We start from the raw sequence: 13,101 nt of genomic DNA, 5'->3' as shown, positions 1-13,101 counted from the left end.
TCATGGAATATAAGACCCTGGACCAACTAACCTACACTGAGGCTAAGAGGAAATTTGAGTGCTTGCATCCTGTGCCTATGACCACCTCATATGCTGCCACTACGAGAACTATTGTTGCCCCATCAGTTCCTCGCATTCCTGTCACCTATCAGAACTGGGACATTACACTGCCCCCTTGATGGTGGGGGCCACTTCCCTTCCTGTTGCTCCTGCACCACCTACTTCTGGAGCAACACTCTTCAACCATTGGGGATTGTAGGCCCGCCTTCTGAGCCAGAGAAGCATAAGGCTTCTTCAGCTCCTCTAGCTAGGAAGAGGTCCTTTGGGTCACTCCCTACCCAGGTTTCTGCTAGTGGGAAAGATGAAACCCAGCAGTGTCTTGAAGAGCCCAAAGGCAGCTGGTCATAGGGCTTCACGCTCATCCTCAGTTTCAGAGACTGATTTAGTGAAGTCCTCCCAGCTATGGAACCCCAAGGAACAGTGTGAGAAATTAAAAAAGAAGACCCCCAAGAACAAGGAACTTGGGGTGGCACTCGAAGCACCACTACCTAAATGCTCTACGTTTGAAGAAGGGGTGGAGATTCTGGTGTCTACTGAGGGCCGTGATCTTGCCGGACCTACAGACACAATGGATTGAGACTGCTCAAGCAAAAAGTCAGTGGCAGCAGGTGACCATTATGAGTAAACTGCCTCGTTGAATGTTCCATGCCTTCTCAGTCTCACGATGATGCCATCCTCCGGTATAATTGTGGTTTTTTCCACCCCCTCACTGCTTGGCACCTGCTTTCTGCATTGCTCTCAAGGAAACATGGTTCCCGGCAATGCGGACCCCTGCCCTCCACTGCCATAAGGGGTGCTACAGGAACCGTAGTGACTATAATATTGTCAGGTAGATTGTGCGTAAATGTCCTAAATTCAGTCTGTAGAGGAACTGTGCCCCTTCAAACCCCTCTTGAAGCTGTGGCTGTCAGGAGGAGGAGGTTGACACAGGAAACAACTGTCTTCAATGTGTATATTACCATTCACATTTCCCCTGCAGTCCTAAGGGCACCTTACATGGTGCATCGTGTACATAGTGCATTGAGATCTTTAGCCCACTTTCTCGTTGTCACATTGCAGTCCCGCCCATTCGCCATCTCTTGGTCGAGGACACCTTCCTGGGTGCGTTTTCCACCATGCACTATGCAGTGTCATTTTCTGTGCCAACGATGACCATGGACTTCCTTGTACCTGATATCCAGCACGGTAGCCAGTCTGTTGTGGTGGGGCCACTATGTACCCTGTTGGTTGTACCTCCCGAAAACAGGGATTACTCTGCTGATGCCTGTGCCTTTGGCTCCCTGCGTGTGCCAAGGAGTAGGTGCCTGTCATCCTGAGGCATCAGGACTCCCGGCAATGGCCATCCTGCCAGATGGCCTTTGTTGTGGTTGGGTGGCACCCGTGGGAAGGGCACCTGGTCAGAGTGGGTGGCATCAGGGTGGATGACACGCCATGAAGTGTAGTACGTCATCTCTTGCTGGTGGTCCCCATTTTTGAGCCCCACTTCGGCTCCACTTGCTAGGAACTGGTCCCTTGGGTCACTCCCTTCCCAGGTTTCTGCCAGTGGGAAAGGTGACACCCGTCAGTGGCTGAAGAGCCCAAAAGCAGTTGGTTGTAGGGCTTCACACTCATCCTCTCCCGGAGACAGAATCAGTGAAGTCCTCCCAGCCAGGGAAACCCAAGGAGCAGCGAGAGAAATCCAAAAAGAAGGTCCCCAAGACCAAGGCACCCACACCACCGTTACCTACAAGCTCTGCATCTGTGGATGTGGTGGAAATTCTGCCGGACCCTCAGACACAATGGACATAGACTCAACAGGCAAAGAGTTAGTGGCAGCAGGTGACCCTGACGCGTAAAAGGCCTCATTGAATGTTCCATGCCTTCCCAGTCTCACGATGACATCATCCTCCAGTGGAATTGTGGTTGTTTTTCCACCGCCTGGCTGAGCTACGTCAACCGTAAAGGTTTACTCCTGCTGTCTGCAGTGCCCTCCAGGAAACCTGGTTCCCTGCAAGGCGGACCCGTGCCGTCCATGGTTATAAGGGATACTACAGCAACTGTAGTGAATATAATAGTGTGTAAGGTGGAGTTTAGCAGAAAACACAGTCAGTCTGTAGTGAAATTGTGCCCCTTCAAACCCCTCTTGAAGTTGTGGCGGTCAGAATAAGGAAGTAACTATCTGCAATGTATATCTTCCTCCAGATGGTGCAGTATCACTGAATGTATTTAACTGCACTGATTGACCAACTCCCTAAACTTTTCTTTCTTTTGGGAGATTTTAATGCCCGTAACCTCTTGTGGAGTGGCACCATGCTTACTGGCCAAGGCAGAGATGTCCAAACTTAGTCTGTTTGACCTCTGCCTCTTAAATACTGGGGCTGCCACACATTTCAGAGTGGCTCATGGTAGCTACTCGACCATTGATTTATTAATTTGCAGTCCATGACTTCTCCCATCTATCCACTGTAGAGCACGTGACGACCTGTGTGGTCACATGACAAGGCGGAGTAGTGGTCACTACCCCCATCTTCCTGTCACTGCCCCAGCATCAGGCGCATGGACGCCTGCCCAGATGGGCTTTGAACAAGGCGGACTGGGAAGTTTCACCTCTGATGTCTTCGCTGAATCTCCCCCACACGGTAACATCAATGTGATGGATGAGCAGGTGACAACAATCGTTTCTGTGGCAGAAAACATGATCCCTCACTCTTAAGGATCCCCCCAGCGAAAAGTAGTCCCTTGGTGGTTGTCGGAAGTCACTGAGGCAATTAAGGAGTGTCGGTGAGCTCTACAGCAGCATAAGCAGCACCCTTCCCTTTAGCGCCTCATAGCCTTTAGATGGGTCCGGCCCGCATTCGCCAACTTATCAAACTACAGAAGCAGTAGTGTTCGGAGAGATATGTATCGACCATTGGGTGCTGTATGTCACTTTCCCAAGTCTGGACAAAGATCAGATATCATTTTGGGTACCAGACCCCAACAGGTCTCCCAGGCATTAACACCAATGGCCTGCTACCTACTGACGTAATCGTGATTGCTGAGCACTTTGCTCGAGCCTCTGTGTTGGAGAACTACCCCCCAGCCTTTCGCACCATCAAATGACGGATGGAAAGGAAAGTTCTCTCATTCTCTACGTGCCAGAGTGAACCCTATAATGCCCCATTTGCAGAGTGGGAGCTTCTCAGTGCCTTCGCACATTGCCCCAACACAGCTCCTGGACCAGATCCAATCCACAGTCAGATGATAAAACATCTCTCGTCTGACTACAAGTGACATCTCATCGTCATCTTCAACTGGATCTGGCACGATGGCGTCTTTCCATCGCAGTGGTGGGAGAACACCAACATTTCGGTGTAATCCCGGTAAAAACCCGCTTTATGTGGATAGCTTTAGGCTCATCAGCCTCACCAACGTAGTTTGTAAAGTTGTGTGTCAGCGGTTTGATAAGGTGTCCTGTAGTTACGTGGCTTACGGGCTACATGATAGGGTCTGTTCAGTTTACTTACCGCCTCAGGTTGCAATACTCTCTTAGGCTCTCACAGACCTTATTAGCCAACTCCCCCGCCCATTTCTTCTTCTGGGGGACTTCAATGCTCATAATGTCTTATCGGGCTCTCGACTACTTGCCCCGGGGGTCGCGTTCTGGAAAGCCTCATGATGTCTGAAGAACTGTGCATCCTCAACTCTGATGCACCCACTCATTTCTGTACTGCTTCCGGGTCATCAGCTATTGACCTTTCCTTTTACTCTCCAGCACTTGCGGATTCTGCTCTCTGGGAGGTTGCTGCTGATCTCCATTCTAGTGACCACTTCCCCCTTTGGATTCGCCTCCTGGGTGGGCCTGTGGCATTACCAGTGCAGCCCCGGTGGCTCCTCTGCAGAGCTGGCTGGACACTTTTCAGCCAACTGGCTGTTTTGGAACACTGACAGCGTCCATGAATGGGTCAACCATGTTAGAGCCGTGATCTCCCATGCTGCTGAATTGTCAATCCCACAGTCATCTGGTCATCCCAAGAGGCGTCCTGTCCCTTGGTGGACCACTGAGTGCCACTGAGCCATCCGAGCCCGCCGTGCAGCTCTGTGCCACTTAGTGCCATCCCTCAGCTGACAATCTTGTGGCCTTTTGGGTGGCAAGGGCCAGGGCGCGGCGAGTGATTCAAGAGAGCAAACAACGGTCATGGTAATCGTTCTTGAACTCCATCTCCCGCTCCACTAGTTCTACGAAAGCATGGGAAGCCATCAGGAGGATTTACAGGAAACTCGGCCAACTACCTGTCATGGCATTGCTGCATCAGGGATGTCTCCTCACGGCGCCGAGAGACATTGCCCAGACACTGGCCATGCATTTTGCGGAATCTACCACCACTATTAACTGTGATCCAGATTTCTGCCGCTACCACACTGCCATCGAGAGGGGTCACTTGGACTTCCGGTCTCCAAATTCTGCCCCTTCACAATGTGGGAACTGGATTCGGCACTGTCTGTGGCTCATGATACTGCGCCTGGTCATGATCAAATCCGTTACAGCATGCTGCAGCACTTGTTGCTGCCATCCAAGGATGTTCTCCTGAATTGTTTTAATATGATACGGTTATCCGGTACGTTCCCTGACTCGTGGAGGGAGGCGATTTTGATTCCCCCCCTCAAACCGTGGAAGGATAGAACGCATCCCAGTACTTACCGAAGTATTGCTTTGATGAGCTGTTTCGGGAAGACGTTGGAACGCATGGTCAACTGTCGCCTGGTTTGGCTGCTCGAGACCAGGCAGCTCCTTAGCCCCTCTCAGTGCGGCTTTTGGAGATGTCGTTAAACTATAGACAACTTGACCCTGCTTGAGGCGGCCATCCAGCAGGCCTTCCTATGTAACCAGCATTGTCTAGGTTTATTCTTTGACATTAATTAGGTGTATGACACTACTGGGTGGTGCCTTATCCTCAATCAACTCCATCAGTGGGGCTTTTGTGGCCGTCTCCCCATCTTCATTTGGTCCTTTCTTTCCGACCTCCTCTTTAGATATCGGGTTGGTAATGTGCTATCTCAATTGTACGTGCAGTAGAATGGTGTTCCTCAGGGAAGCGTTTTAAGTGTCGCCCTCTTTGCCGTCGCCATTAACAGTATCATGTCCACTATCTGGAGTCCTGCTCAATGCTCCTTGTTTGTGGACGATTTTGCTGTTTTCTGTTCTTCCTCCAGTCATGTCACTGCTAGTTAGCAATTGCAGCTTACGATAAAGCGATAAGAGGCATGGACTGCAAAGACGGGTTTTACCTTTTTTGCAGACAAATATGTGTGTGTTCATTTTAATCATTCTCGACGTCTTTTTACCTCTCCTAAATTGCGTCTGAGGGACACCATTCTTCCTTTTAGAGACACTGTGAGGTTCCTGGGCCTCACTTTTGATTCCAAGTTGTCGTGGTAGCCTCACCGTAAAGACCTCAAGGTGCGCGCCCTGAAGGCACTGAATATTTTGAAGTGTCTGAGCCATCGGTCCTGGGGAGTAGATCGGGCGCGTCTGCTGCAGTTTTATAGGGCTTTCGTCCGATCGCGTCTTGACTGGTTGCACCGTGTATGGGTCAGTAAGGCCTTCGTATCTGAAGATTCTTGACGCAGTACATCATGAGGGTATCAGGCTGGCCACTGGTGCCTTCCGTACCAGTCCCATCCCCAGCCTGTGTGCTGAGGCAGGGGAACCGCCGCTCGCCATCCGGCAGAAACTCCTCATGGTGCGACGGGTGTGTCAATTCTTTACCTGTCCTACCTCCCCTGCGTACCCTACCATTGCCCAACCGCCTATGGAACATCTCCCTGCTTGTTCCAGAGGCCCAGCGTCCTTTTAGACTTGTCGGAGTACCAGAGGAGCTGCACTCCTGCATTTGTTTTTACTTCCTTATTTTCCGATATTTTACACCAGCATACCGACCATGTACCAGTATTTACGGATGGCTCTAAACAGGGGGACTCTGTTGGTTGTGCTGTTGTTTTTCCCTGATAGTCGTCAAGTTAAGGCTTCCTGCGGCGTTTACCATCTTTGATGTCGAATTGTTTGTGATCTTGCGGGCATTGGAGCAGATGAGATGTGTTCCCAGTCTTAGTTTCTCATCTGTTGACTCCCTGAGTGCCCTTCAGACCAAGCAACACTTGTACCCAGCGGATACGGTCGTCCAGAACATCCATGATGCCTTACTCCACCTGCAATGGCAGGGGACAGGGAAGGAGGTTTCTTTCTGCTGGGTGCTGGGGCATGTGGGTATTAGGGGAATCGAACAGGCGGATGTGGCTGCTAAAGATGCATGTTCCCTCCCTCACGTTTTCGTGTTATGCGTCAATGGGAAGAGGAGTGACTGGCAGTCGGTGAAAATAAGCTGCGTCTGGTCAAGGCCACCACATGGCCATGGCGTACGTTCTATCAGTCATGCAGGTGGGATGAGGTTCTCCTCACTCGCCTCCGCATCGGGCACAGTCCCGTAACGCATGGTTTTTTACTCTGGTGGGAGGACCCTCCAATCTGCAGTGCTTGTGGCGTCCAGATTACTGTCCTCCACATTTTACTTGACTGTCTTTTACTCTCTGACCAGCGGGCGGTGGTTTCTTTGCCACCGGATTTGCCCTCTATTTTGCAAGACGACCCAACTACTGTGGTTAAGGTCTTAAGGTTTTGTGTCCTGTGCAATTTGTTGCCTCCGATTTTAGGGATAGGGTTTTAATGTGCTGCTGGGTGACTGACTCACCCAGGTTTTAGGTAAGAGGTCCGCCAGTCATGATTACCTCCCTGTTTCCCTTTGGTTCCTGGTCTCTTTTCCTTGTTTCCTTTCCTTTTTTAGTGCGTTTTTGCTGCTCTTGTTTTGCCTCTGTATGTGAGGATTTGGAACTGCATCAGGTCTGTGTCTTTTAGCCGTTCTCCTTGTTCGCTGTTCATCTTAGTCCCTTCACTGCATGTGTTCCTGTTTTTATGCGTTTGGGTGCTGATGACCAAGCTGTTTAGCACCTGTAAACCTCTCTCTCTCTCTCTCTCTCTCTCTCTCTCTCTCTCTCTCTCTCTCTCTCTCTCTCTCTCTCTCTCTCTCACACACACACACACACACACACACACACACACACACACACACAATGGAGTCCTGTGAAGGAGAGTTCTTAAATGTCACCCTTATTTCAGTAGCCACTAAGAATATTGTCTGATCTCGAATGCTGTCCAATGCTTCCTGCTTGTGTGAACAGTTTTCAGTCTTCTGCTATTTCCCTAGTCTTGGAATTACTGCTCGACAGCTACAGGCTTGAAGTATTGTTTAACATCATAGACTACAGATTTTCTGTGGGTAAATGTTTGTGCTACTTTACATCAACCCCAGTATTGTGTGAACTGCAGGACTAACACATCTCCAATAGGTCTTAATTAAGCAATAGTTCATCATTGACTAGTAGCCAACCAATCGGTTATATTTATCCTATCGACCAATTGTACTTGCTCCATATAGCATGTGGGTTTTTTAAGCAGTGAAAAGTATGGCACATTCTCCTCCTCTTAGTATGTTAAATTTTATCTGATTTGTCTTGTATTTTTCTGTACAGTTATGAAATTGTATCTTTTAGGGAAATTGCTAAAACCAGAGGATGTGTTTATGTATCTTAATTGTCAGTTTGTTAGGTCGCAGAAGGAAGGCAAAACTGGTTTAATTGCAAATCTGTTCTTTACAGAACGTGGTGAACAAGATGCTGAATCTCAGGATGGAAACAGTGCTGATTTGGATGATGATGTAAAAGATAAAGATGAAGAGGATGATGATGAAGAAGATGGAGATGCAGATGCTCAAGAAACAGAAAGTGCAGAGAAGGAAGTTACAAACACATCATTGAAAGGAGAGCCATCTGTGACTAATGCAGAAAGTGCAGGAGAGGGAAATGGCAGAGAGACAGAATTACAAGAAAAACCCAATGGAAAAGCGAATGGTGAGACTACGGAAGGAGTAGTCACCGTACATTCTGGAGGAGCAGCAAGAGGAGGAGGAGGGGGAGAAGAAGAAGACAAAACAAAACCATGTAAATTGGCAGAAAAGGAACCTGTTAGTATGACACGTTGGGTGTTGTATTTTATTTCTCATGTGTACAGAGGATTGGAGCAGTCCACTATAGTTAAAATTTTCTTTATCAGGAGGTGAATGTTTCGCAGCATTCTGAACATGAAAAGCAGGTGCCTGAAGCTAACTCAGCTGATAATGAAGATTCAATAAATCTGACAATAGGAGAAGATGAAGAGAAGCTTTTGGCTGAAGAGGTAAGAAGTTATTACTGTGATTTTTAGTTCCTGTGCTGCCTGCAGGAGAGAATATCCAGTATAGTTGCAGTTTGATTTTGAAAGGAGTTAAGAACTCAACTCTCCCCCACCCCCTCCCACCTCATTTCTAAGTGTAGTGTGCTGTACTGTTGCACATATGGAGGTCATTCATTAAAATTACATTTATCAATTGGCATTTATCATCGTTTTGCCATATGTTTGCAGTTCTGTTGGTTTAAAGGTCCCTTCATGAGAGTGTACTTAAAAATAGTGCAGTGATACTAGAGTGGATGGAATGGAATTGGAGTATTCCACTAATGAAGAGTATGTAAAATGCTGATTTGAGAGCTCGTTGTCTGCAGGATCTATGCATTTAGTGTTTCCTCTAAACAAAAAGTGCAGCTCATTATCTTCTGTTGATAATTGTAATCCAAATACCTCGATTTTTTTATGATGTTCCTTTAGCTTTTAGATACCAGCTCTGTGATGAAATCTTTTACTCCATTGTTGATGTGCCTGAAGACTGCCCATAGCTCTCTTAGTTCATAAGGTTCTGGGCCCAGAGCTGTGTTGAACTGCAGGACATGTAATTTTTTTGTACAGTATAAGGGCAATCAAAGGAAAACAAGACATATGAGAAAAAAGTAAGAACTGTTTATTTCAAAAGTAATTTCCATAACTGTTAACAGATTTATGCAATAAAAAGAAGCACCTGCAGCATACATTTTGAGGTTATTTTATTACATTGCAACTAGTTTTTGTGACTCATACATCATCTTCAGGCCTTAACTGACACTGAGGGGATGAATATCAATCGTATATGTGACTCCATCGGTGGACAACATCTATGAGATGACTACTTAGATTACTGTAAAAATCATGTTGTCTGCAGCCATCAGCTAGCGACTGCATTGAATGGAGCTACTGAGCTATGACGCGCTACAGGCGATGTTGACGTGCGAATCATCTTGCCAGTTTCTGAGAACATTATTATATAGAAATGGAGAGTGGCACTGGAGTAAGTGTCACTAAAAATAAACTGAAAGAAGTTGCATCTACCTCTATTCTTGACGGGCCATGTGTCTGTAGGCTGTAACTTCAAAGATGATACCTTCAGTCAAGGTAATGGTTGGTTTACTGTTGCTGCTGTAAGAACTGGCAATAGTGTTTGTGCTGCTGCTGCTATTTGTTTGGAGGAAAGTTTTTATTCATATAATGTGATAATTTCAGATTTGGTAGTTGAAGATTAGACATCGTTTTTACAGTATTCTACGAAATCCAGCTGATATACGTTGGCCACTGATGGAATCATTTACAGGATTGGAGTTTATCCCCTCAGGAACAGTTAAGACCTGAAGATGATGTATTGAGTCAATGAATGTGGCTGCAGGTATTTCATTTAGTTACATAAGTGAACGACTGAAGTCATGTAGAACATAAATCACAAAGATAGATACACAAAAAGTTAACATTTATCCCACTGTGAGACAAGGTGTCCAGTGGTCTCAAAGGATAATGTTTGCAGCTACCTGTGGAGCCATGGAGGTGTTTCTTCATTGCTTCAAAAACATGGACATCGCATGGGGAATGGAGGATGTGTAAGGGATTTCCAGCGGAATTTCAGCACTGTACTTGAAACAACTTTGGCAAGATGGGGGTACAATCATGGTTTCTTAGGCAACTGCAAACATTTTTCCACAAAGGTTTTGACTTATTGTCTTTCTGTGGGTTAATGTATTAACAGGTTTGGAGTTTTCTTACCTTTGAAATGATAAACAGTTCATTTACTTTTCCATCTGTCTCATTTTCATTTGGTTGACCGTTATACAAAGGATGCAATGTCAGCATTATTGATTGTGGGTGAGTCAGAGAAATAAAAATTTCCACTGTTTGATGAACAAATTTTATTAATTGGAAATTTTTAATTGGGGTACTGTTAATTGAGGTGGATCTGCTGGAATTTATTCAGATTCATTGTGATGAAATAGTTGTATATGAAAAGAATGATTCAGCAAAAATATGTGCAACTAGCACCTTTGAAGAAATGCAACAATAGATGTTTCAGACAATACAGAGAATCTAGCATAATTATTTGGCGTATGCCAAAGACAAAACTGCCTCTGTGGCTGTCACTGTGTAATGTTTTAAAGTGAAGAGAAATTGAAAGCCAGTTTTTAAGTTGGAAAGCTATGCTTATGATGATAGGTGAGTAAACAAATAACTTGTTGATTACTTTCACAGTTCAACAAATTAGAGTGTGGAAAATCATGTGGAGCAAGATTAGAAGAAACGGTTGTTGATCACATCAGTTGTTGACAGTGCTGCTGGATTATGACTGTTTAGTCACAGTGCTAGAAACATTTGTCACCAGATATTGTAATTCTAGTTTCTTAAAGAATCGACTTTTGAATGAAGAGACAAAGAGGAAAGATGTCAGGAAAGACCATATGAAGTCAACATCGTTTTTGTCGTAGGCAGGACAATATTAAATCGGCTAACAGAGGTATTGATTTTTATTTTTTGGTGTTGGAAAGACACAAAATGTCATTGTTTTAAACCAAAGAAAAGCAAACCACAGAAACTAAAACAAAATGCTGCAGGAGCAGCCTCTGATGAAAAAGAATAATTACTGCAGCTACTTACAAAAATTCGACATCATCAATTGAAATTGAATGTTATTTGGATTCCAGAGCTACAGAAGATTTAATAAATAGTAATGTACAGTTGAGAAATGTGAAAAGGTTACCTGAGCCAATTGAAATTAATATTGCAAAGTCTGGAACACTTCTACATGCTAAGTCTTCTGAAAATTGTGACATTAAGAACTATGTAAAGGACAAAAAATTACAATTTCTGATTACCTGTATTTTATCAGTTCTAACCCTTAGCTTTAACCTGTTGTCACTATGTTGTGAAAACTGGATCACCATGTACTCTGTAATAGTTGTTGAACTCCTGACTCAATGAAATCTTTATAGATCTTGATTTAAAACCAGTGTTTACTAAATTAATTACTTGGAGTTGTAAATGGAATTTATTGTATTGGCTATAATCAGACAAGATTAGTCATTAGCATGTGTCGTTATTTGAAACTGACATTCAGTCCAGACTCTTGATATTTAATCAATTGAGCTAAAAGAATTTTGAAAAGATTCAGTATATTGACTGTATTGTAGTATATTGTGTTAAGAGTTTTGATATTCCTTGAAACCACAAACAGCACAGAAGTCTCTTTGCAGTACTTGGAATGGAGTTGAGTTGATGTGAAACAAAGTGCTACAGCTTTCCTCTATGCGCAGAGCCCATCGAGAATAACTTGAACAAATAAATAGAACAACGGAATGTATTCCACAATAAATTTTTGTACAGAAGAGGGAGTTCTAATCCTTGAGGTGACCTTCTTACTCCACTCTACCTAAATGCACAGCTATGTATGCTTATTAATTTATACATCAAGCTCTACTCGGTTCGTCATAAGAATAAACCTGATATAAGCAAACAAAAATCTGATGATTGGTCAGAAGCCATAGAACATATACACTGATGGTGTTACGCTCTTAGAAGTAGGTCCTACTTAGAAATTAGGTATATTATTACTAGGTTGCGTTAAAAAAACAAGTTACTGAAATGTGTTAACAGCCATCAGCATTTTCTTAATCGCACTTTAGCTATGTAGTTTTTATTTAAAAAATTGTGTACAGTCAGAGCCTCAGCACTGCTGTACTCTATTTGCTCTGTTCATTCGCAGTATGAAAATGGCTGAGGCTGTCTCCTGTTTCAAAATGAAACGTGTATGGAATACTGTTAAAAAGTGTGGAGAAATTATTTGTTCCTAAAGTTTTTCATAATTTTAGAGAGAGATAGTCTGTTTTGGATTTTTCTGACAGACTGTATTAGATTCAGTTGAGACACAAATACAATCAGAACGTGGAGCGGAATTGGTAATTTAATTGACTTAAAATCTAGTACATCACGGTTTGTCCATTCTCATTTCATCTTAGTCATTGATTTTTCGTGTTCATTTTGAAATACCTACACTACTGGCCATTAAAATTGCTACACCAAGAAGAAATGCAGATGATACACGGGTATTCATTGGACAAATATATTATACTAAAACTGACAAGTGACTACATTTCCACACAATTTGGGTGCATAGATCCTGAGAAATCAGTACCCAGAACAACCACCTCTGGCTGTAATAACGGCCTTGATACACCTGGGCATTGAGTCAAACAGAGCTTGGATGGTGTGTACAGCTTCAACATGATACCACTGTTCAAGAGTAGTGACTGGCATATTGTGACGAGCCAGTTGTTAGGCCACCATTGACCAGACGTTTTCAGTTGTTGAGAGATCTGGAGAATGTGCTGGCCAGGGCAGCAGTCAAACATTTTCTGTATACAGGAAGGCCTGTACAGGACCTGCAACATGCGGTCGTGCATTATCCTGCTGAAATGTAGGGTTTCGGAGGGATAAAATGAAGTGTAGAGACATGGGTCATAACACATCAGAAATATAATGTCCACTGTTCAAAGTGCCGTCAATGTGAACAAGAGGTGACGGAGACATCTAACCAATGACACCCTATACCATCACGCCGGGTGATACGCCCATATGGCGAAGACGAATACACGCTTCCAATGTGCGTTTACCACGATGTCACGAAACTTGGATGCAACCATTATGATGCTGCAAACAGAACCTGCGTTCGTCCAAAAAAATGACGTTTTGTCATTCGTGCACCCAAGTTCGTCATTGAGTACACCATTGCAGGCACTCCTGCCTGTGAT

The 13,101-nt window shown here is 44.7% G+C and overlaps 1 protein-coding gene across 2 annotated transcripts in view; it reads left to right on the top strand.

Annotated features, from left to right (window-relative positions):
- LOC126359790 (scaffold attachment factor B2-like) overlaps positions 1-13,101 on the top strand; it is a 128,100-nt gene that overhangs the window by 25,585 nt on the left and 89,414 nt on the right. For both annotated transcript variants that reach the window (XM_050007657.1, XM_050007658.1), the window contains exons 3-4: positions 7,732-8,096; positions 8,186-8,308. In XM_050007657.1, coding sequence (XP_049863614.1) covers positions 7,732-8,096; positions 8,186-8,308 — 488 coding nt within the window. The remainder of the gene's footprint in view (positions 1-7,731; positions 8,097-8,185; positions 8,309-13,101) is intronic.

The sequence above is a fragment of the Schistocerca gregaria genome, chromosome 1, assembly GCF_023897955.1.
Source record: "Schistocerca gregaria isolate iqSchGreg1 chromosome 1, iqSchGreg1.2, whole genome shotgun sequence".
Lineage (NCBI taxonomy): Eukaryota > Metazoa > Arthropoda > Insecta > Orthoptera > Acrididae > Schistocerca > Schistocerca gregaria.
This window is presented reverse-complemented; position numbering and strand designations above follow the sequence as displayed.